The sequence below is a fragment of the Pongo pygmaeus genome, chromosome 1 (genome assembly GCF_028885625.2).
Source record: "Pongo pygmaeus isolate AG05252 chromosome 1, NHGRI_mPonPyg2-v2.0_pri, whole genome shotgun sequence".
NCBI lineage: Eukaryota > Metazoa > Chordata > Mammalia > Primates > Hominidae > Pongo > Pongo pygmaeus.
The window spans coordinates 26,487,182-26,513,129 of record NC_072373.2 but is presented as its reverse complement, the minus strand read 5'-3'; the positions used below and the strand labels follow the sequence as shown (position 1 = coordinate 26,513,129).

Below are 25,948 nucleotides of genomic sequence, written 5' to 3'. Positions count from 1 at the left end.
AGATCCTGGAAGGGAAACTGAGAATCTGCATTCATAACACTCCCAGCAGGTGCAGTGATTGTGGACCACACTTTGAGTAGTAAGGGTCTTTATTGCACTGACTTTGAAATCATACTTTCTGCCTTTCAATCCCAGTTCTACCACTTATGAAATATGTGCTTATTATTAATGATTAATTTCACTCAATGTGCATATTGTACTTTGAATTGAAGTACTATTGATGTCACCACTAATAGCAGATGAAACATTTTAAATTAACACTTAGCATGTGAAGACAAACCTCATGACTTAGCGATACAGCTAAAGATGTGCTGCTTCTGCTTTGGACCTATATGTTATTTGTGAGATTTTTTTTTTTCACTGTGACAACCACTAAAACTAAGTACCTAAATTAACTGAAATTAGAATCAAACTTGGAAACCACGTCATCATTAAGGGTTAAATCAAGATTTAAAAAGAAGACAAAGAGCAGTGGCTCATGCCTGTAATCCCAGCAGTTGGGGAGGCTGAGGTGGGAGGATCACTTGAGCCAAGGAGTTTGAGACAAGCCTAGGCAACATGGCAAAAACTCATCTTTACAGAAAATACAAAAATTAGCTGGGTGTGTTGGCGCGTGCCTGTAGTCCCAGCTCCTTGTGGGGCTGAGGTGGGAGGATCACATGAGCCGGGGAGGTCATGGCTGCAGTGAGCTCTGATCGCACCACTGCACTCCAGCCTGGACAACAAAGTAAGACCCTGTCTCAAAAAATCAAAGAAAAGAAAAGGACAACATATAATAGTATTATTCTCACTATGTTAATATACAATTAATTAACATAATGTTTTATTGAAAGTTTTGGAAACTTTCATAAATTAGAGTATTTTAAAATATTTTTTGCTTTACCCATCTAGCCTTTTAAAGTTTCTAATTTGTGTGCATATTTGAATGTACCTAATTTCTTGATACAGGAATACTTTCTATAACCTATATTGGGGGTATGTGCTCATGAATGCTTTGCTCATGAAGGGAAGAAAACAAAAGTTTAGATTCTACTACTATGTAGCATAGAAATGATGACTTTCTTTTGGAAAAAGTGTTGAGGGCAGCCGTTGATAGTTTTCCACCTGGATTAAGTAAAAATGTGTTTTTCAGGGTGTTTTCCAGGATATCTGATATTTAGAAGCTTTGTGATCTAGCTTGAATTGGAGGCCCTTCATTTGGGATTAAGCGTCTATGGCAACAAAAGATCCCTACTTCCCCTCAACAACGGAATATAAGAGAGCTCGAACTTTAAGTTATTAGTGTATTACATTAAGTAAATTGATCTAGTCCCAATTAATGAGAGGTCTGGTCTTTAAAATATATTTTAAAAAATTATTATAGTGATATTGCTCTAAGTATAAGTGATTAACTCACCCAGGCACTGTGGAAATGTGGGCTGCTTAGGTGTCATTCTAGGCCCACATCTAGGAGTCTGATCTATGCCACATCTATGTGGCTTTCCTAGTATTATCCTATCAGTCTTATAGTAATTTCAGTCTTCCTAAGCCAGTAGTTCTCAAACTTTTTTGTCTGTAGAAAGAACTATTTACACATACTTTTAAAGTTGATTGAGGGCCTCAAAGAGCTTTTGTTTATGAATTATATATATCAATATTTATAATAGTAGAAATTAAAATAGAATTTTTTCCTTTTTTGAGACAGGGTTTGGCTCTGTCACCCAGGCTGGAGTGTAGTGGCACAATCAGAGCTCACTGCACCCTCCACCTCCCAGGCTCAAGTGATCCTCCCACCTCAGCCTCCGAAGTAATTGGGACTACAGGCACATGCCACCACGCCAGGCTAATTTTTTGTATTTTTGGTAGATATGGGGTTTTGCCATGTTGCCCATGCTGGTCTCAAACTCCTGAGCTTAAGCAGTCTGCCTGCCTCAGCCTCCCAAAGTGCTAGAATTACAGGTGTGTGCCACTGTGCCTGGCCAAAACAGAATTTTTAAAAAGCATATTCATCAACTTTTAAAAATACAATAAACCTATTGCACATTAATGTAAACAACATTTGATGAAAAATTACTGTGTTTTCCAAAATAAAAAAGTTTAGTGGTATTGTTTTACATTGTTTGCAAATCTCTTCAATGTCTGACTTAATAGAAGACAGCTGGATTTTCTTATCTGCTTTTACATTCAATCTGTTGTAGTATCATACATAATGTAGCCTCTGGAAAATTCCAGTGAATGCTTGTGAGAGAATGAGAGTGAAAAAAAGCACATAATGACTTTATATTGTTATGAAAATTTTTTTTTACCTTGCACATCCCCTGAAAGGGTCTCTGGGGTGTCTTAGGAGAGTTTCTTCCTAAGCTAAGGAAGAAAGGTGTGTTTGGGGTGCAGCTACCCCTCTCTTTTACTCTTCCTGATTATGTCATAGCTGTGATTGTCAAATTAAGCATCTGTGACACTGTGGTATCCCACAAGCTGCCTTGGCTGTGTCTCTGCTAATTCTAGTAAAGGTAGTCTTTTCCAAGTGGACTGAAAAATAAATTAGATGGATAGAACTTGCTCAGTTTTAGTTTTTCTCTTATAAATTGTTCATATCTGTTGTTACTTTCTGTTAGTAAACATCAATAACAAGACAAATAAACAATTAAATTATATTGTTATTGCTAGAAGACCTTGAAATGATCTTACACAATTATAAGATTGTCTTTTGTTGTGATACACAGGCCCTTGGTTGCCTTGAGTTTTTTTTTTTTTTTTTTTTAGAAAAAAAAATATACACACACACACACACACACACACACACACACACACACACACACACGGACTAGTATTTTCTCCTACTGAGATTATTCCTAATTTGTATGATAGAATTAAATATAAAAGCATCACGATTTTCTGGTGCTTTGCCATGTGAATAAGTTTGAAAACTACTTCATAGGGCAACTTCGAAGGAGATGTATAGGCTTAAACTATGTATATAATGTAGCATTCAGAGTTCCTCCATGTCTATCATGGGGAGACAAGGGGATGAGGGAAAAGACCTTTCAGCGACACCTTTCCAACTCAGATAATGGAGCTCATACACAAATTCCTTTTATACTTCTACATTTTTCTGATGCTGATGGCAAAGAGAGGTAGGCTATAGAAAATCTGAACAGTGAGTGTTGAGAGAATGGTAGAGACAGCAACAGAAGCAACACTTTGAGGTTTATTAGGCAATAATACCAACGATAGGAGCAGCTACCGCATCTGTTAGTTTGCACTAGTTTCATATGCTGTCAGGTTCAGACATCCATGTAGTCATGAAATGTTTATTGAGCATCTACTATGTGCTTAAAAATCACATTGCAAAAGCCAGCCAAACTTATTTTCAGATAAAGCTCCACTGACTCTATGAAGATAAAGTTTAGATCTCCCTGGTAATAATACCTACATTTCTTCCTTAAGGAGGATTAACTTGGTATAGAAGAAGACAACTGAGCACAAATGTGGCTGGCTAGGTGCCAGCTCTTTGAAGTTCCTTAACTTGCATAGACTAACCCTGTCAATTCTGAAGGTATAGGAAGCCAGATTGTACTTTGATGTCAGAACTGTTTTGAGAGACCATTTATGTTGTATTTCCTTTGAAGAAGAGTGATTCAAGGCAATCTTTGCTTACATAGGGCCAATGATTTGACCTAGAAAGCCTAGAAACAAAAATCCTTTGCCAAAAAAGAGCTGAAAGTAGCTGTAAGTGATTTGAAACATCATATTTACTTAAGAGTTTTCAGAGAGATCATTTGGAATTAATCTGGTTTACCTAGAGGCAGAGGATTAGTTGCTCAAAATGATTCCTTATGGGAATTTCTAGTTTGATGTAATGCATCTCTCAGAATTTTTTGGGCACTGGCATGTTTAACTGCAGTCATTTCTGGGGAGAGTTTGTTTATAGATAAATGCACTGCTTTACATAAACACAAAGTATGTGATTGAGACATTTTTTAAAACCAGCTAAAAAATATTTTGAGTGGGGGAAAAATAATCACAGAAGCTGAAGGTTCAGTTTTGGAGATACCAAGTTATCAGGTTTCTTTCTTGATGTCAGATTAATAGGAAATTGGAAACTGAAAGCTGGTGTGTGTTACCCTCTTACACTTTAAAATGTTGCTTGTTAAGGCAGGCACATTTTTAAAATACTTGTTTGCATACCTGAAGTACAAGCCCTTATTTTCCTGCCTGTATGTCATCCTTCTGATTGGCTGTTCTGATTATAGCCAGAATATCTGGGCATTTTTCAGGCAGTTGAGATAAAGAAAAGTTTCTTGTATTTTCTTCTTCATTACTCTTAAATTCATAGTTCAAAATATTTATGTTAGTTTTAAGCATAATAGTTTCCTGAATTAGGTAATTTATAAATGTCACCTTGTTTTTGTTTTTAATATTTTTATGTTCAAAATGTTGATGTCTTTGAGAATGGAAACAGATCTTTTGTCCTAATTTGACCAATTGGAACAGGGTATAGAGGTCACAATAGCAGAGAAGTGGCACTGCTGAACCATTATAATTTCATTATTTCAGTCACTGATATTAAATCTGGGTTCAGGTTGGGACCCTTTTGGGTTCTTGGCTTCAAATCCCTGAAATGTTGACTGTAGAAGTTTCAGTTCACAATTTTGGGTGGACTTTCAAAATTGATCTGCCTGACTGTTAGGAGCAGGTTGCATTTCATACTAGTTGTTTCATTTAAGAACATTTCTAGGAGATGATTTAGCTTTATAAAATTACCTGAAATATCACAACATAGTCCTACTTGAGTTTCCTGAGTTCACTTCTAAGTGATAAGTGTGTAATGGAAAGAAAGGCTCGCTAGTAATTTTTAAATTTAGATATACTAGCCAATCATAATAAGTATCACATATGAAATATAGGCTGGCTACTTACTGCATGCATGTGAATGAGACAGGGTGAATCTCTACATACATTATATATATTGAACAAACCATCTTTTAAAAAGTTAAAAATTTCAAGCTGTTACATAAATTAAAGAAGCCAATCTTAAGGAAAAGATTTTTTAAAGTAAAATTTTCTTTGGTATTTTTATTGGGTGAAAAGGGTAAAAAGTTTTACTTTAAGTAAATTTTTTTCTGGAGCAAAGGAATGCCGAGGGTGGGGTAGCATAAAAATTGTGAAATTAGAATGCCCAAAGTAATGGGAAAAGCTGTATTAAATTTTGAGTTATGTAGTGTGTTTATCAGAATGTATTCTGTTGTACATTGAAGATAAAAGGCAAACCAGAAAGTATTTAGAAAATTTTTATTTTCTCCCACATACTGAGAGAGTAACCAAATCTTCTTAAACATTAACAATATTACCTTTTATAGAACAATTAAAATGCAAGGTTTCTTTTTGTTATTTTAGTGACAACTTTACCTTGAGTAACTGGTTATGTCAGTTGTGTGTGTGTGTGTGTGTGTGTGTGTGCGCGTGTGTTTCTATTTGAAAGTCTCCGAAGATTATTTAGTTGCTTACTTTTTTCTTTCTTCAAAAAATTTTTTAAATGAGCAAATAATAATTGTACATATCCATGGAGTACATAGTGATGTTTCTATATATATAATGTACAGTGATCAATCTGAGTACTTGGAATATCCATCATCTCAAACATTTATCATTTTTGTGTGTGTTGGGAATGTTACTTTGAAACATTTAAGATAAATGGTTTTTTTCCCCTAAGATTCCAACTCTTTAAAAAATATACTTTATAATTTGGGTGGTGTATATTTTATATTTTTTATTACTATATATGGCATATTTTGGGAAAAGGTATTGGGATTCTTTTGAGGTCAAGAAGTTTTTTGTTAAGAACAGGAGAAGAAAAAACCCTCAAAATCTAAGTAGGCTAGTATTAAATAAATTGATGTTTAATCCTTTGAAAGCCAGGGTTTTGCTTGGTATCTAGTTACCTTGTATACCTTCTCTGCTGAACTGATTGAGGCTAGGTGATTCTGTTTTCTTCCAGTAAGTGCTTTTCCTCAATTCCTTAAGACTCCTGTTTAAAGGGAACTCTTTCAAGAGATTTTCTGATGAAAGATGAGAGAATGCAAGCAGTAGCACTTGAGATAATATCTTCTGGCTTCTGTGATACAGTTTTTCTTCCAAATGTAAATTTTTCATTGGTTTGGTTTATCATTTTCCCCATGCAACTATTTTTTTTTTTCACAGAGCCACGTTTTATTATAACTACATGAACTATATATGCCTTGGGGCAAAGACTACACAAAACATAGAAACAGGAAATGCCTGTTAGGTTAAGAGACATGGGATAATGGGTAAAAATATCTTTTAAAAATTACTTACTGTTGCCAGCATTACTGCAGTAATATATAATATAAAATGAAGACAATTTCTGATTTCATTATCTTGAAAACTTCTTTTACACTTGTACTTTTCCATTTTGTTGTTTCAGAGCAGAAACCTTAACCAAGGAGGTAGTGAAGTTTTGTATTTTTATTCTATGAATTTAAATCATTTTGAAATCAGTCATAGCTTAGAGCTGTGCCTTTCAAGCTCTTTTACTGGCATATGTTTCTAAATATTAAATATCAACCGGAAAGTAGAAGTAAATTGATGTAACTAAGAAAGATTTACTTTAGCTTATGGAAGGTCATCATCTCCAAACTGTTAATATTTACAAGTGATTTTTTAAAGTGATAAGCTTCCTTATAGTGAAATACTTATTATTAAGTAGGCTCATTTATTCAACATGTATAATTATTTATTGCTTTCTATGTGACCAGCTTTCTATATGTTAAGAACTGGATATAAAATCATTAGTGAGCAAAACATTTATGGGTTCTTCTATTGGAGTTTATGCATTAGTTCATTTGGTAGATAATTGTTGAACACCAACTATGTGCCAGACACTGTTCTATAATTTAGGGTTATGCTTTGTGGAGGGAGAAATAAGTAATAAATACAGTAAGTGCTTAAATAAATGATTAAGATCATTTCAGATAGGGATCAGTACTTCAAAGAGAGTCATACAGGGAAAACTAATGAAGTACCTGAGCTGATCTACTTTACAGACTAGTAGAGGAGATAATTTTAGTATAATTAATCACATAGATAAATATGATAAATACTGTAAAGGAAAAGCAATGAGTGTTTATGAGAGCTGATAAATGAGGGAGATAAGGGATGGTTCATTTTGGGGGAATCGGGGAAGACTTCCTGGAAGAAGTAACATTTGAGCTTAAATCTGAGCTACAACTAGGTGTTAGTTTTCTAGGGCTGCCATAACAAGTATGACAAACTGGGTGGTTTAAACAGCAGAAATGTATTGTGTCTCAATTCTGGAGGCTAGAAGTCCAAGATCAATATGTAGGCTGGGTCGGTTCCTTCTGAGGGCTGTGAGGGAGAATCTGTTCCATGCGTCTCATCTTCTGGTGGTTTGTTGGAAATCTTTGGTGTTACTTGGTTTGTAGACACGTTAGCCTGATCTCTGCCTTCACATTCACATTGTGTTCTCCCCATGTGCTTGTCTGTGTCCAGATTTCCTCTTTTTATAAGGACATCAGTCATACTGGAGTAGGGACCCACCCTACTCCAGTATGAACTCATTTTCACGAATTGCATCTACAACAGCTTTTATTTCCAAATAAGGTCACATTCTGAGGTACTGAGGGTTAAGACTTCAATATATGAATTTGAGGTGGACATAATCCAACCCATAATACCAGGAGTTAGCTAGGTGAAGAGAAGAGGGGGGATGACTTTTCAGGAAGAGAGAACAGCATGTGTGAAGGTATTGCATTGGAGAAGCATGGCTCATTTAGGAAATGTAAGTGTAGCTGAAGCATAGAAACTGAGAGGAAGAGTGAAGTGACAATTCCAGAGACATTTTGAAGGTAGAATAGATAGATGGGACCTAATGACCAGCTGAACATGCTGTGAAGGAAAGAATAATCAAAGATAATTTCCTACCTATAGCTGTGATGAAAGTCTTTTCACCATTTTCAGGTAGCGATATCCAGTAGAAAGATAGAAATCTCTTTCTGTAGATCAGGGGAAAGGTTGAAGCTGGAAATAAGGATTTGGAAGTAAACTATATTATAGGTCAAAAGTTAGCTAAAATTAGGAAGAATGCTTTTAGATGAGAGGGCTGGGACCTAGAACCTTAAAAAACATCCATATTTAAAGAGGAGGCCAGAATAAAAAGCCAACAAAAAAATCAAAAAAGCAGGAAAAGCAATATGTAGTAAGAAAAAGTAGATGGATTACTTCTTGGGAAACCAAGCTAGAAGAGAGTTTTGAGAAGGAGGGATTGGTTGATGGCATCAAATGCTACATGAAGGTAGGATGAGACCTGGAGAGAGATCTGATCTCATTTGCCAGTTTGAGGTGATTAGTGAGTACAGCAGGTTATAGAATGGTGAAAGTGGAAGCCAGGATGTGTGTGTGTGTGGAGGAGGAGTAAAAGGCCAATGGGGAAGAAGAAGGAGTAAATATAAACGACTATCTTAAGAATTGGCAATGAAGGGAAGGTGATACAGAGAAGCACATACAAGTTTTAGAAGATGGTAGAGAGCTTAGGAAGAACTTGTATGACTGAAAGCCAAGAGCAAGAAAATTAATGGGGGTGGGGAAAGGAGGGGAGGGAGTGATACCTGAGGTAAAGATACCTAAGAGAAGTGTTCCCATTCAGGATTTGCTTCCTGGCATTTCTCAGGAATTTTAAGTTTTTCTAGATTCCCAAATGCTGAAAAATTTGGTGGGGAAAACAGGCAGGGTATTATAATTTTCCTTCAAGTTTAGCAGTCAAGGCAGAGGTTACTGATTAAATTCATTGACATCAAGTCTGCAGCAACAGCAGGAAACGTGACACAGAGAGTCAAAGGTTAAGATGGCTATTTCTGGGAAGCTGGAGAGGAATGCAGGACAGAAAGCTTCACATCTTATTGTGGCTTTGCTGTGTACTAGTGTGTATTCCTAGCTCTGACTACTGCTAATGGTGAATCATTTTTGCAAATAACGTAAGTATTAATAAGCTTATTCACATAGTATATTTTGTATATGATTCCAGTGAGTGGTGTCCCAAGAAATAATAAGTTTTGACAGCAAAATCTTAAATTGGTCATTTGTACATGTGATTCTTTGTAATGCTATTAATGTTGCTAGGAAATCTGAATGTTACATTGCTTGAATACTATACCTAATAATATCTGCTGAGGGCTTCCAGTGTTTGGTATCTGCTACCGGCTACAATTATTTGTAAATACTTTTGACAGAATAAATGCAAGAGATGATCACAGTGTGGCTATGGAACACTTTGATGTGAAATCAGAAACATCTGTAATCTGGATTAGCAAAGCAATATTCACTTTAATGGTAAAACCAAAATCAGGGCAAGCATACAAAATATTTTTATTGTTAAAGAAGAAAATGAGCTTAAATGGAGCAAAATGTGTTTGAACGTCCAGCTTGGTGATCACACCAACATCTATGCAACATGAAAGAAAGTTTTCTATGTCTGGAATGTTTGTCATGAAACAAAAGTCAAGTCTCAAATAAGGCAATTAATGTTTTATGTGTTTTAAATTTTTATTAAAAATTGGTGGCTTTTAAATATCAAATATTTGTGATATCATCTGTAAATTTTTAAATAATTTCTGTTTGACATGTGTTAATGTTTACTTCACTTGATGTTTTCTATTATTAGATGTCTATATCAGGTATAGATCATTTTTATGTTACAAAAATATCGATCTTATCACAATACCACAATATATTGGTTGATAATTATAAACCATGCCTTTATTATTAAATCTTTTGTGTTAAGAAAACTACTAAAACTTTTAGCGGTTTTCTACTAAATGGATAATAACTCTATCATGGAAAAATTATTCACTGTATATAATAATTACTGTCACTCATTATTGTCATGGGATCCTTGGGATGTTACTTCGCCAACTGGAAACCTCTGTAGCTGGGGGAGCCTTCTTCCTGAGCACTGCTTGTGCCTGCTGGCCTTGTTCCGCCCACTCGACCTGGCAGGCTGTGCTTGGCTCATGCTACCGGCCCGGATCCCACACCTGCCAAGGGCAAGCCAGGCATGGAGCGGTGAGGGCTGTGTGGGCGAGTGAGGGTGAGGTCTGGCCACTGTGCACAGCTAGGCACATCAGCTGCTGTGGCAGGGCGGGCAGCTCCAGGCGCCGGCACTGACTCCATGGAAGGCTGTGGCTGGACCAGATGTACTGCGTGCAGCTTCCACTGCGGGCACCCATGTCTGGATGAGGGGAATGTGGTGGTGCCTGGAAGCTTGGAGATGCCAGGAACTGCAGAGCCCCAAAGAGAGTGTCACAGCCCTGGCTCGGGCAGCTCCTAGATGTGGGCTCCCTTCTCTCCTAGATGTGGGCTCCCTTCTCTCCTTGTTGCCCACAACGTGGCTAATGGAGTGGGGGCGTGTTTCAGCCCTGTTTGTGTTACAGCTCTTTCAGTCCTGCCATTCGGCAGGTCCTAAGTTCTTGTCCCGTGTCCAGGAATAATGAGGTACATGGACAACTGGAGGGTGAGCAAGGTGGAGAGGAGCTTCATTGAGTGGCAGAACAGTTCTCAGGAGACCGGAAGTGGGTAGCTCCCTCCCGCAGGCAGGTCATCCCTACAAGTTGAGGAGACGTGAAGTGGGTAGTTCCTTCTCCCAGGTGGTAGTCCCCATGTCTGTGTGAGTCTGACTAGGTGGGTGGTTATGGGTCTTATAAGGCAGGAAGTGTGTACTGGTTGATCCATGGGTGGGCCCAGAAAAAGCTCCCTAAGTTCTCACTCCCTAAGTTCTCACTCCTAAGTCACCTAGAACTGACAGCCCGGCCCCCAGGCTTCAGGCTGTCCCTGGCTTGAAGGTGGGGCTTCACCAGGAACCTACCCCTTTCCACCCAGGAGCCAGTCTGCCTCCTGACACCGTAAGTCACTTGAGTCCATCGCACCCAGGCTGTTCCTGCAGAGAGGCACCTGCAGGCCAATGCTGAGCCACCCTCAGTGCCCCCTCGGGCTCCCTCCCATACCTGTAGGCACCCAAAGTCCAGAGGGGACTGAGGCAGCAGGGGGCTGGAGTGTCAGCACTGCCTCAAGTGTGCGCACACCCGGCCAGGTTGCGACAGCGCCTGGACTCGGCTTCAACTTTGCTCCCAAATCAGAGCGGGTGCTGGGAGCAGGGAGCAGGGAGAGGCCAGGCAGCGGGAGCAGTCACTTCCAAGCCTGTGGGGGCCCCCGAGAGTGCAGAGATGCCTGGGTCCGCAGCCATGGCTGGGTGGCTGTAGCTGCGCCTGGGAGCATGGGGCTCCTGCCTTGCCAATTCGGAAATGGGTGGGGCTCCCATCTGTTTCCGGCTCCCGCTGGCTCCCTGGAACAGGCACCCCGAACCCGGCTGTGCCTCCCCTGCTACAGCTGGCGACGCTGCAGCGGCTGCTCCAGACGGGCTGCGGGTGCCATCATTATTATTTAAAAACACATAAATAAATATTTGAAAAATACAGAATAACTTACGAGGTTGAGAATTCTTGTAGATTCCGATTTATTTCCTAAAGATTTAGAAACAGCTCCTAAGAGATTGATTTGACCCAAAGGCTGAGATTAAGGACCCACAGGTAGAAAAATAAGCATATGAGTAGGGACACCCTTTCTTCTTTCCTTTTTTTAGGGGAAGGATTTCAGGATGGGTGGAAATAAGATGCATTTGAAAATCTAGAGAATAGTCTCAGTTTTCTTTCCAAAGAAGGAGTACACTCACACTCCTTAATTGTGATGGGCAAAGGGCAGGGCTGGGATACCAGAAGTAGGTTGTTACGGTTTGGAACAGCTGACCAGGGATGAGCCTACGGGGATACTGTCCAGTTGAAGTCTCAGCTGAAGTGTATCAGGGAAATTCTGAAAGGCTCATTAGGAACCTTTTATAGACCTTGGTGCTTTTTTGCCGCTGTACTCTTTCCAAGTAGTTAACTGAATACCAGTCAACTTAGAAAATAAACTCAACACATTTTACTGTTAATTTGGCTTACATTTATTGTTTTAAGAATAACTGATTTAAAAAAAAAATAATGAAATACAAACTTCTGCCATTTATCTCATCATTTTTCGCAATCTGTGATTTTCTTTTCCTTTGTGAGAGAATGCTGGGAACACATCAGTAGTTGCCCAGTTCTGACTGTTTATAACAAACAGAAGAATTAATGTCCATTTTATCTCTTTAAAATAACATGATTGATAAACAGATCAATGGAATAGAATAAAGAGTTCTGAAAGACTCACACATATATGGCCGATTGATTTTTCAGCAAAGGTGCCAAGGTAATTCAATGGAGAAGGATCAGTCTTTTCCACATATGATGGGTTAACTGGATCTCTTGCAGGTCAAGAGGGAAAACTTGATCTCTATCCCACAGCAAATATAAAAATTTTCTAAAAGTAGATTATAGACCTAAATGCTATAAACCTAAGGCTATGAAACTTTTAGAAGAAAACATAGAGAATCTTTGTGACCTTAGGAAAGGCAAAGATTTCTCAAGATTTTTTTTTAAAAAGCCTATTCATAAGATTTTTTAAAGTGTTGATAAATTGGACTTTATCGTAATTACAAATTTCTGCTCTTCAAAAGATACCATTTAAAAAATGAAAAAGCGAGGCTACCAGGTGCAGTGGCTCATGCCTGTAATCCCAGCAGTTTGGGAGGTCGAGGTGGGAGGATAGCTTTACCTCCAGGAATTCGAGACCAGCCTGGGCAACATAGGGAAACACCGTCTCTACAAATGAAAAAAATTAGCTGAGCATGGTGGTGCATGCCTGTGGTCCCAGCTACCGGTAGGCTGAAGTGGGAGGATTTCTTGAGCCTGGGAAGTCAAGGCTGCAGTGAGCCATGATCCTGCCACTGCACTCCAGCCTGGGCGACAGAGCACAATCCTGTCTCAAAAAAAAAAGAGGCTGGGTGCGTTGGCTCATGCCTGTAATCCCAGCACTTTGGGAGGCCAAGGCGGGTAGATCACCTGAGATCAGGAGTTTGAGACCAGCAAGAACAAGATGTTGAAGCCCCGTCTCTACTAAAAATACAAAAATTAGCTGGGTGTGGTGGTGGGCGCCTGTAATCCCAGCTACTCCAGAGGCTGAGGCAGGAGAATTGCTTGAACCCAGGAGGTGGAGGTTGCAGTGAGCTGAGATCGCGCCATTGCACTTCAGCCTGGGTGACAGAGTGAGACTCCATCTCAGAGAAAAAAAAAAAAAAAAGAAGAAAGTGAAAAGAAAAAGCAAGGTACAAAGTAGGAGAAAATATTTGTAATACAATGTGTGACAAAGGGCTTGTATCTAGAATGTTAAAAGAACTCTTAAATGGCAAACAACTTTGAAAAGGTGAGCAAAGACTTGAAAAGACACACAAAGAAGATATACAGATGGCCAATAAGCACATGAAAAGATGAGCATCATCATTAGTCATCAGGGAAATTATTTAAAACCCACAATGAGATACCATTTATAACTGCCAGAATGGCTAAAATGAAAAAGACCAAGAATTTCAAGTATCAGAGAGAATGAAAAACAAGTGTGAAATGGCAAAACCACTTGGAAAGTTTTGGAGTTTCTTAGTACACATGCATGTACCTTATGACCCAGTAATTCCATACATACATGAAAACATGTGCCCACAAAAAGACTTATTTATGAGTGTCCATGTGAATCTTATTCATAATAGCCTCAAACTGAAAACAATCTAAGCATCCATGAATAGGGAAGTGGACAAACAAATTTTGATATAGTCATTCAGTGGCATACTCCTCAGCAATAAAAAGACAGTGTGGATGAATCTTATAGATATCTGTTGAATAAAAGACTTGGCACAAAAGAGTATATATTATATAGTTCCATTTAGGAAGTTCTAGAGCAGGCAAAACTATGAGGATAGAAATGATCAGAGTTTGCCTGTGATGGGATATAGTGGGGAGATTAACTACAAAGGGTTACAAGAGAACTTTTGGTGGTGATGGAAATATTCTGTAACTTCATTGAGGTTGTGGTTTCATGGATGCATCTATTCACTGTCAAAACTCATTGCACTGTGTGTTTAAAATTTGTACATTTTATTGTACATAAATTATACCTCAAAGTTGTTTAAAAATAAAAACATGAAACTTTTAAAAATAATGAAAAATATTGTTAGCATATAGTTTTGTATACTTTTTAAAAGCCTGTGTCAGCTAAATTTATGAGGAGTTGTACTGTATTTCTAGGATACTTTATTAAGCCTTCTGGGAGGAAATTCAATGAACCTGTCATTAATAATTTCATTTTGCACCTAATAGTTGTGGTGAAATCTAGAAATAATGAGGTAAGCCTTATTCCCTCAAGGAAACATTTCTTAACATCTATCACTTTCACTTTCATTTGAATGTTTTTATTTTAAAAATACATACCAGTTTTATTATATTTACTTTTCTGTATGTACAGAGGCTAAAGTACTTGGTGTTTTAGTTAAACATACATGTAATGTAAAAACATGTACATGTCTGTTTCAGATTTATTTTCAAAAGGATATTTACCATCGAATCTGAATCATAGGAATATTTAAGTCTTACATCTTCCCAGTAAGTAGTACCTTTTTACTGTAATTTTTTCCCCTGCTTTGTATCTTGATATCCTGCAGATGAACTGGTGACATCTGATATTCACTAGTCATGTTCGTTGAGGAAAAACATACTTTCTTATTAAATCCACTTATCTGTAAAGTTTTGGTTAGGGATTTTAGCTTTTATTATGTGGATTATAGCTTATAGTATGTGGAAGAAATCTAACTGCAGGGATATAAACATTGTTTGGGGTGGAAAAAGCCTGCACTAGCAGATGTATTATAAAAGTTGAAGCCAGTATCAAAATGTCTTTTTCAGAAGTAGTAAATAGAATTTTTTTTTAAACACTTCATAGAGCTGATTGGTGGGGCAGGAACACAGTTACTGAAGTATCAACTTTGTTTTTATGTGGCATAGAGTGTTCTTAAAGAGTAAAGGTGATGGGTTGAAAAACAAATGGAAAATTCTTAATTTGTAACTCTTGAAACTCTTCCTGCCAAAAATTTTTTGAAGTGTTCCTTCATTTGTTCATTCATTCAGGAATATATTAATACACTTATCCCTTAAACCATTTTACACATGTGCCACGTACCATTGGTTTTTTTTTTTAATTTCAACTTTTATTATAGATTGAAGTGTACACATTCAGGTTTGTTACTTGGGTAAACTGTGTTATGCTGAGGCTTGGGGAATTTAATAATAACAGAAATTTTTTGAATTAAAAGATGCCTAATGGTTTAAAACATTTTCAAATGTGTCACTCACATGACCCACGCGACAGTTTACTGCACTTGGCGAGAAGATACTGTTTTCAATGTTTAATAGATAATGTATGCGGCTGCTTTCAGGGTTTGGTTATATTACGTTACTTTCATTGCCTTATATCTCCTGTATATCTAAGCTAAACTTCTTGACTAGTTTAAATTAACTTATCTAGTTGATATACTTGGGCCCTGATCTGGTTTACTTGTGCACACACCTAACATGAAGTTATTTTAACCTTGTGACATTTAATCTTTAATGTTTCTGGAGAAAAGAACTAAATATCTTTTTACAAAATAAATTATGAATACCTTTTAAGCAGCTTCTACTTGAAATAACACTTTATATAAATATAGGAATATATGATATTCTTATGTAAGAATATTTTATATGAATATAGTCCTTTACCGTTTTGATTCCTACAGCAAGCCCATGAGAAAACCAAGGCTCACAGAAATTATGTTTAATACAGTCTTTCCATGTCATTGTGCTACCTCCCCCAAATTTCAGCCTGTTTGAATTTGGGAGAGGAGTTGTGGGGGGAGCAAGAAAATAATCTCCGATTCTAACATAGGATATTTAAAACATTTTAAAAAGTTATTTGTTTTCAGTATCTGCCTGAGAAAGAATTAGAACATGTCTTCTTAGTTGATGAATTATCCTGGGTGATTTTCAAGTTGGTGAAATGGTTAAGAGTAATTAAATAAATGGTTGAGAGTTATTTTGCGCATTAAATGCTAACTTTTATGTGCATCAGTTAGTCAAAATAAAATCTCCATTTTAATTATGTCCTCACTGCCAAGGGTGAGGGTCTTGTTTGATATTGTCTGGCTCACAGGAATGAGATGGTTTAACCTAGAGCAAGAGGAAATTTTTTTTTTAAGAGCTGAGATCTTGTGCTGTTGTCTAGGCTGTAGTGCAGTGGCATGATCATAGTTCACTGCAGCCTCAAATTCCTGGGCTCAAGGGATCCTCCTGCCTCAGCCCCCTGAATACTTGGGATTACAGTCGTGAGCTACCACACCCACCTCAGCAAGAGCAAATTTTTCTCTTTTTTGTTTGACAGGGTCTCACTCTTGCCCAGGCTGGCCTTGAACTCCTGGGCTCAAGCCATCTACCTGCCTCGACCTCCCAGAGTGTTGGGATTACAGGTATGAGCCACCATGCCTGGCCAGCAAGAGGAAGTTTAATGTTAAGTACTACATAAAGCTGTCTGTTGCCTTAATGAAAAATTTCTAAAAAATCATGGTTTTGTTTTTAGCAACCCCAAAATGCTTCTGACTTCAAGAGTTCAAGTAATTTTACTGTAAAGTTTAATAAAAGGTTTAAGATATGCTGTGTAATTATGTAAGCTGGTAAGATTAAAACAAGTAAAATGCAGGTAGTTTAGTTCTTAAAATCATCATATATATTTCCTTATTAGCATTAATCAGTAGAATTGAGATTGAATATAGTACAGCAGTTATGAATTTAGGCTCTAGATTCCAACTGTCTAGGTTTGAATGTCAGTTCTATCACTTTCTCATTGTATGACTAGGGACAACTTTTTTAAGCCTTAGTTTCCTCATTGATAAAATGAGGATATTCTTAGTACTTGCCTCTTTTGCTAAGAATGAGGATTAAAATGATATGTGTGAAACCATTTATGTCATACACACCCATTCACATGATACAGTTAATTTGGATTGTCTATGTCAGTAGATGAGATACATAAAAAAGAAAATCTAGTTGAGTAGTTTTGACATTATTGCATACTTAATTTGTGGATTTTCAGTGCTTCTGTTTTCTTTTTTCTGTTGGAGATCCTATTAAGTAATGAATTAATTATGATATGGAAAAGTAATGATCCTCAACAATTTTGTAAACTATATACTTGGATAATCTGAAAGACTGAAACTTAACTGTACTTATGCTTTAAATTAAAATAGCAACAACCAAAATACCCAGAACATACTTTTAAGTCAGGATAATAACTTATCTGACAAATTAGAGATAAGAGATCAAGATGAAGGTAGTGAAGTCAGTGATGTTTTCAGTTGATTGCAGTATGATCTCCATCAAGTTAACTATTATTTTTACTAATATATGAACAGAGTGATGAGTGGGAGCTAAAGTTAGGTACTTTATAGGGAAATCTATGCACTATTTCTAAGGAGCTGTAGGACTGAGAAAGATATTTTACTTGTTTTGTGTTATTTTTAAAATGAGAAAAATAAAAGCATATTTGTATGCTGTTGGGAATGATCCAACAGAAAGGGGAAATGAGAAAGATGAGAAGTATTTGATGGTCTTCTTGAGTAGATGAGAGAAAGTGGAATATTGTACACAAATGGAAGGATTATTTTTAGAAGTAAGGAAAGATTATCTCTAGAAATGTGGGATTGCAGAAAACTAACCTACGAACAGATGCTGGTGGGTGAATAGCTCTGATGGTGATAAGTTGTGGAAGTTCTCTTCTGATTGCTTGTATATTCTTACTGTATTCTTAGTGAAGTAGGTCATGAGCCAAACTTGAGGATGAAAGATTTGTGAGAGATTTGAGGAGCCAGGAAAAGCTACGAAATAGATATCTGAAAGAAAAAGAGAAAGTATTAACAGTGACTAGAGACAAAAAAATAGGTTTTCTACCAAGAACGAAAATGAAGATTGAAAATGGACTTCTAATAGATGACAAAGGCAATGGAATAATATCTTTAAAGTACTGCGGGAAATAAGAGTAAGAGTGAAAAACAAAGATATCTGGGGACCTGCAGAGACTGAGGATGTAATACTTACAGATTTTTGTTTGTTTTTTGTTTTTGAGATGGAGTCTCACTCACTCTGTCACCTGGGCTAGAGTGCAGTGGCACGATCTCTGCTCAATGCAACCTCTACCTCCCGGATTCAAGCGGTTCTCCTGCCTCAGCCTTCTGAGTAGCTGAGATTACAGGCACCCACCACCATACCTGGCTAATTTTTGTATTTTCAGTAGAGACGGGGTTTCACCATATTGGCCAGGCTGGTCTGGAACTCCTGACCTCCAGTGATCCACCTGCCTTGGCCTCCCAAAGTGCTGGGATTATGGGTGTGAGCCACTGGCCAATACTCATAGATTTTTGTCGGAAATGCTACAAAAGCATATACTTCACTAAAAGGAAATTGAACCCAGATGGAAAGTGTGAGATATAAGAATCAAAATGAGCAAAGAAATGGGTATTTTGGTATGTCTAAATACATATTATAAAAAGTAGATACTAAATTTATATATGTAAATATATTTACTAGGATATTGGATAACTTGGGATATCTGTTTTAATGTAACCAATTGTTTATTTTTTCTTTCCCTTTGTGATGAGAGGAAAAACAAAGTTCTGCAGACTGTTTTTAAAGAGCTCATGTTTTTCAAGCTGGCTTTGTAATCACTGTTTAAGAACTTTAGATGTAGTGTGACCTGAATCTACACTATATAAAATTAGATGGTATCATAGATATTTGACATTGCCTTCCAAGTACACCAAAGATTACTAGTCTAAATTCTTTATGCGTCAGATACCTAAGCCATTCCCAGGTTCTGAGGTGTTTATTCAGAGGTTAGGGAAGAGAACTACTTCTGTGTATTAGAAGGCTTATGTTTAGGTGTTTCCTCAGAAGGAGGCAATAGAGTGCATAAACATCAAATTTGTGCTTAAGTACATTTTATTTTTATTTTAATCTGCTTCAGTGTTTGTGTGGCAGCCTTATTTAGATCAAATAAAACCTAGCATATGAGTTGTGTACTCCTGCCATTCAAATTCCTTTTATGGAAAAGAAAAATAGTCTTCTTATTCATTTCCCTAATTGGGAAGGATGAAGATAATAAGTTATTGGACAAAAGCTGAAAAATATTCTCATGTCCATTATGTAAAGGTTTAGACATCTTTTAAAACCAGTACCTGCCAATGTGAGGTTTTTAATGTATTTTACATTTCCAAAATTAAAAAGTAATCTCCAAGATTGTCTGAATTACTTATTAGATAGAAAATATATTTGTGTGAGCTTCCTAAACCTCTGCGCTTAAGTAGTCATTCAGTCTTCGCTATTACATCATAAGTCATTACTAAGCCTTTTGTTCTGAGCTATACCAAAGATGTTATTTATATAGAAACATATTTATAGATGTTTTCAGTATCACTTAGTACATTAATTAGTATTCATGATGTTAAAAAGAGACTAAAGTTTATTTCTGATAGCTTGTCTTTTAATATGATACATTATATAAATTTAGAAACAGTAATTTATCTTTAGTTTATTCAAAGACTCTTTTTTTTTTTTTTTTTTGAGATGAAGTCTTGCTCTGTCGCCCAGGCTGGAGCATAGTAGTGTAGTCTCGGCTCACTGCAACCTCTGCCTGGCAGGTTCAAGCAATTCTTCTACCTCAGTCTCCTGAGTAACTGGGACTACAGACGCACACCACTATGCCTGGCCAATTTTTGTGTTTTTAGTAGAGACAGGGTTTCACCATATTGGCCAGGCTTGTCTTGAACTCCTGACCTCATGATCTGCCCGCCTCCGTCTCACAAAGTGCTGGGATTACAGGCGTGAGCCACCGCCCCTGGCCTCATATTTTAACTAATAATTTCCAGTCATTTGATTATATTTTTGGAATATTTTTACTTTCAAAAACTGTATTTGTTACCAGAAAGACATAAAAACTACTCATGCTGCAAATATGCATGCTGGTAAATACAAATCGGATCATTTATTTCAGGACTGATTTTATTGACTTTTTAGGTGAGGAGTCTATTATTAATAGATCTAAAATAAGAAAGAAGTAACTATCATAAACTGATTTAAGAACAAGTTGGAGCATAAAAACTCTAAAAATAAGATGGATTATGATGTATTAAGTGTTCTCCAGTTCAAAAGTTAAATAATTTAAGAAATATTTCTTCCCTTAAATGTTAGTTCTAAATCAGACTAGTCTCAGATGCATATTAGTAATGCTCGGAATGGAAAACATACACCTGTGGTAAAAGAATATGTCATGGTAAATATGTTTATACAGCTGTGTGGTAATGTTAGTTATTACAGAGTACATTTGCAGAATCATGTAATGAGCCTCATTTTCAAACAACCATTAACTTTGGCTTAGAAATGGCTAATTAAAGAATAACTGCATTTTTCAAATGCAGACTGTACAAACAATATATAGTATCACTGTAGCTGTCTTCTTAACAGAATGTATAAATTTGATTGTAAGTATATGTTGGCTAATTTTGAGGAAATTCACACTTCTTACAAGACTATTTCTTATTTATAACTTATACTTTCATTGCGTATAATGCCTACTCTTTTAGTACCAGACTGAGTTTCCATTAAACTTTATTGCACTTACATGGACTCTTCTGTCAAGCTTTAATAAAATTATAAAATTGACTTAATTGGGTCTATCTGAAAGCTTCCTTTATCATTAATAAATTTTATTTATTCCATGGGGTTATTAGTCTTGGATAACTTGTATGACTTCATTCACACTTGTTCTAGAATATGAATAAATATTATTTTAAAATTAAGCATGAGTAAAAGCAAATTTAAAAATATTCTCATAGGACTTTGAAGATTTACTCAAGAGTACATAAAATGTTACCATTAACTATGTATTGCTATAGTGCTATCTGTAAAAATATGTTATCTAAAAAGTTTAACAAGCAGTGGGTGGTTTCATCCATTCGTCTAACTTTTGAGCACCTGCTAGGTAAACTCCAGAAATATCAAGAAGGAAGGCTTATTTCCTGCCCTCAAGTATTTTAGTTTCCTTCTACCGAGCATCAACTTTTAATTACCAGCAATTACTTTTTTTAAAAACCTACCACTTGAGAGGAAGATACTGCAAATGTATTCAACATACAAATAGTGGCATCTTTATTAGACCCTTAGCTCTTTTTAGAGCTCTCTAAAATGGATACTAAGTTATAAGACCAGGAAAGAAAATAAACAGATTCATGGCCTATTTATTTCCACTCCTGGAAAAAACAGTTTGATGTGCTTTGGGGGAACTTTTTTCTTGTTTGAACAATTTAACTTCTAAGGTGGATACAAAGTTATCTGAGGCGTTTGAACCAGAGCAACTCCATCTTAAATAGGGGCTGGGTAAAATAACGCTGCCATCTGCTGGGCTGCATTCCCAGGAGGTTGAGGCATTCTTAGTCACAGGATAAGACAGGAGGTGGGCACAAGATACTGGTCATAAAGACCTTGCTGATAAAACAGTTGCGGTAAAGAAGCCGGCGAAAACTCGCCAAAACCAAGATGGCGATGAGAGTGACCTCTGGTGTCCTCACTGCTACACTCCCACCAGGGCCATGACAGTTTACAAATGCCATGGCAACATCAGGAAGTTACCCTATATGGTCTAAAAAGGGGAGGCATGAATAATCCACCCCTTGTTTCACTTACCATCAAGAAATAACCATAAAAATGGGCAACCAGCAGCCCTCTGGGCTCCTCTGCCTATGAGAGTAGCCATTCTTTTATTCCTTAATAAACTTGGTTTCTTAATAAACTTGCTTTCACTTTGCTTTGTAGATTCACCTCTAATTCTTTCTTGCTCAGACCCAAGAACCCTCTCTTAGGGTCTAGATCAGTACCCCTTTGAGTAACAAAGTCATGAGGTATTCGGAGTTGATTTAAGGTTAATCATGGAAGATATTGACCTTAGTCTTTTTTCACACCACTTAGCATGGTGACTAACACATAGCAAGTACTTCATAAATATTTATTGAATGAATGAATGAGTAAATAAAAAAGGATTAATAAAATAGTGGCCATCGATTTACAGAAAAGGAGAGCCTTCTAGCAGAGGGAGAACTGAGGCAGGATTGTTGTGGAGGCAAGAATTGTGAACGGGTTTGCTAGGTTGGTCAAGAGATGAGCTCAGGAGAAATGAGGACTCTAATAATCAGAAGGGCTTCTATTGTTAAACTCAGTTCGCTTTAGTATGAGAGCCCTAGGTCATGAATGTCTAGTCTAAGTAAAATTAGTTTTATTAACTCTACAGGATTAAAACGGGGAAGAAACTAGAGCAGAGATTCTCAAAGTGTGGTCCCACACTTAGCAGCTTTAGCATCATCTGGGAGCTGGTTAGAAATGCAAATTCTAGGGCCAACCCAGAATTACTAAATGGGAATTTCCCGGTGAGGAGTTGGGAGGAGAGACTCAGCAACCTGTGTTTTAGGGGGCCCTCCAGGGGATTCTGATATCCTTAGGCTAACATCTGAGAACCACTGGGCTGGAGGAGGAAAATCAGGTACCAAGTAAAAGCAGTGAGATTAGAGATTATAGAAGAGATCATTACTAAGATTATTTCCAACTGTAAACTGAATGATTTAAAGATTTGATTATGGCCGGGTGCAGTGGCTCATGCCTGTAATCCGAGCACTTTGGGAGGCCAAGGTGGGCGGATCATGAGGTCAGGAGTTTGAGACCAGCCTGACCAACATGGTGAAACCCCGTCTCTACTAAAAATACAAAAATCAGCCAGGCATGGTGGCACAAGCCTATATCCCAGCTACCCAGGAGGCTGAGGCAGGAGAATTGCTTGAACCCTGGAGGCGGAGGTTGCAGTGAGCTGAAATTGTGCCATTGCACTCCAGCTTGGGCAACAGAGCGAGACTCCATCTCAAAATAAATAATAAAATAAAATAAAGATTTGATTATTTAGTATGGCTGTGCAGGGATGATTAATCATTGGATGTACAGAGTTTTTTTTAAAAATAGAGATGTTTGCGCTTTGGTGGAGAACCGTTAGGCTTTCAGCTTCACGGGTGGAAGAACTCATTTTTACCAGTTACCCAAAAGTAACTGGAAAGTACAATGTCAATTTATTGTGTATAGTAGATAAAAAACTGGCTCAAATCAGAACAGTACACTTTCATTTGGTATGTTGATTCTCTTAGAAGATAAAGTTATCAATCAAAGAGGTTGTGTGCCGAAGGATCACTTGAACACAGGAGTTTGAAGTTGCAATGAGCTATGATCATGCCACTGCACTCTAGCCTGGGTGACAGTGAGACCCTGTCTGTAAAAAAATTTTTAAAAAGAGGTTGTGTGAGGAACAGATAATTAAATAAAAGGCAGTTGGATGCTTTTTATTGAGATGGAGTCTTGCTCTGTCGCCCAGGCTGGAGGGCAGTGGCACGATCTGGGCTCACTGCAACCTCCACCTCCCGGTTCTCCTGCCTCAGCCTCCCGATTATCTAGGATTACAGGCACCTGCCACCATGCCCAGCTAATTTTTGTATTTTTAGTAGAGATGGGATTTCACCATGTTGGCCAGGCTGGTCTTGAATTCCTGACCTCGTGATCTGCCTGCCACGGCCTCCCAAAGTGCTGGGATTACAGGCGTGAGCCACTGTGCTTGGCCTGGATGTTCTTAAACATTATTTTAATTGAAATCAATAACCTAATGAATTTACTTTCTTCATAATGTAAATATTTTAGTATAAAATAAGCAGAAGCCTTTTCCAGAAGCAAAGACCATTTTTTTCTGATCACTACAGAAGATACCCTGATTAATTTTTAGTCTTTGACTCTTTCATTAAAAAAAAAAAAAGAATTCCTGGAGATTATTATTTTTCTCTTTGTGATGTTGATATACCACACTTTGCAAATTTATTGTATCCTGGTGCGGTTCGGGATACACCTTATTCTTCCTTAGAATATACACTTTCTACAAAAAAGACTTGGGATGGGTTACTTCTGAGGATGATGTGGGCTGCATGGGTCAAAACCATTCAAGTTGATTCATGTTCATTTCAGTTTTTGATTCAAGATAAACATCTTTTAGAATTCTATAATTGTATCGAATTATATCTTGAATTGTATTAAATTATATTGTATATATAGATATACATTTATATCTATAAATGTATTGACTTCTATAATTCAATAATGTATGTAGAGAACAGAGGAAGTCAGAAAGACATGTGTCAACACTGTGTTTATGATTTATACCTATCAGCTCCCTGGTTTTCTTAAAATTGTAACTGTTTAAAGCTCATTATGAATAACCCAGGATTTATTACATTCATTTGGATAATATGGTTGTTATAAATCAAAGCAAGTAAAACCTATATGCCACTAGGATTGTCTATGAATGTGTTATTTCTCTTGTTATTCAGGATCCCATTGACATGTTTGCATATATGCACATTTACTTGAACTTATCTTGTAAAAATTATCAGCATTTATCAACTCTTCTATAGTTGGCACCATGCTGAGCACTCCAGTGTCAAGGAGGAACACAGGAGAGTTCCAGTCAGGTAGCTCCATGAAGGTCTCGTTTCAACACCATATCCCACATGGCAACAAAAGGATATAAAAGATAAAACTAAAACGACATACCTAGTCTCAAAATCAAGACAAACATCTCTAAGGACCAGGAGGTGACCAGAACTAGAAAGTGATAAGTAGGCCTGGAACTCTGAGCCTGCCAAGCTCCTGGCCAGAAGCAGGAAGTTGCTTAACTACTCCTCAGCCACTTCTCAGGAGATGGTGGAGCTCATGCCTGAAGGAAGGGATGGAAGCCAGGAGAATCCTTCCCCCTGCCTGATTTCCGTCATTGTTAATAGACACTAAAACGTTAGCTGCCAGCTCTGCCTGGGGCTGTGGTCTTATTGTAAGCTGTGAACTAAGGGGCAAAAGCAGGATAAAAACACAGTTTAGTGACCAGAAACTGAAAAAGTTGTCTACTGGTTCTGTAATATCCCTAATGTCATCCTTCTAAACTATTATTCAAGGATGAGGCTGGCGCGGTGGCTCACACCTGTAATTCCAGCACATTGGGGGACCAAAGTGGGAGGATTGCTTGAGCGCAGGAGTTCAAGACCAGCCTGAGCAGCATGGCAAAACCCTGTCTCTATAAAAAAAATACAAAAAATAGCAGATATGGTGGTGTGTACCTGTAGTCCCAGCTGCTCAAGAGGCTGAGGTGGAAGAATCACCCAAGCTGGAGAAGTCGAGGCTACAGTGAGCCATGATTGCACTATGGCACTCCAGCCTGGGGGTCGGAGTAAGACCCTGTCTCCAAAAAACAAACAAACAAAAAGGGATGAGGGCAAAACTAAGACATTTTAACATATGTAGAATAAGAGTATCAGAGTGTTTACCATTCACAAAACCTTTCTAAAAGAAATACTAAATGGTGCACTCAGTAGGAAAAAATGTCCCAGAGGGAAGGTGTGGTGAGCTTAGAAAATAATAGTGAAATTGATTGAAATATTAGAGGTGTAAGTAGTCATTTCTTGTATTTGAAATATGTGAACATGATTTGTTCAATTATAGCATTAATTTAACTACAAAAAATAAGCTCTTAAGATACTACAAATGTCCAATATGTCTAAAACGACCTTGTTGTTAGGTAACCAAAAGAGAGAATGACTTCTGAGTCAAAGCAGTCTAAACAGAGAAAAGGAAATTTAGGTGTACCTTGAAGAAATATGTAGGATTCAGCTTTGTCAATCTCATTGGAGACTGTGCAGTGAAAAGGAGCAATGTGAGCAAATTGCATTTAGGTAGTGACGTTTATGACTCATTTTGAGGGTAGTTTAACCCGGGTTTATGTAAGAGAGTGATTGGGGAGGTTATTTTGAACCTTTTGGAATTCTTCT

General features: G+C 37.4%; 1 protein-coding gene across 8 annotated transcripts in view; it reads left to right on the top strand.

The window, feature by feature from the left end:
• Window positions 1-25,948, top strand: part of DISP1 (dispatched RND transporter family member 1) — a 200,243-nt gene that overhangs the window by 72,505 nt on the left and 101,790 nt on the right. For 3 of the 8 annotated variants that reach the window (XM_063671788.1, XM_063671774.1, XM_063671791.1), the window contains one exon: window positions 16,390-16,474. The exons of 3 other annotated variants lie outside the window; for them this stretch is intronic. Coding sequence is in view for 1 of the 5 variants with exons in the window: in XM_063671774.1 (XP_063527844.1) it covers window positions 16,390-16,474 (85 nt within the window). In the remaining 4 variants the exon portion in view is untranslated. Of the gene's footprint in view, window positions 1-14,510; window positions 14,580-16,389; window positions 16,475-25,948 lie in introns of all 8 variants that reach the window. 2 more of the 8 variants (XM_063671794.1, XM_063671804.1) reach the window with 2 other exon arrangements.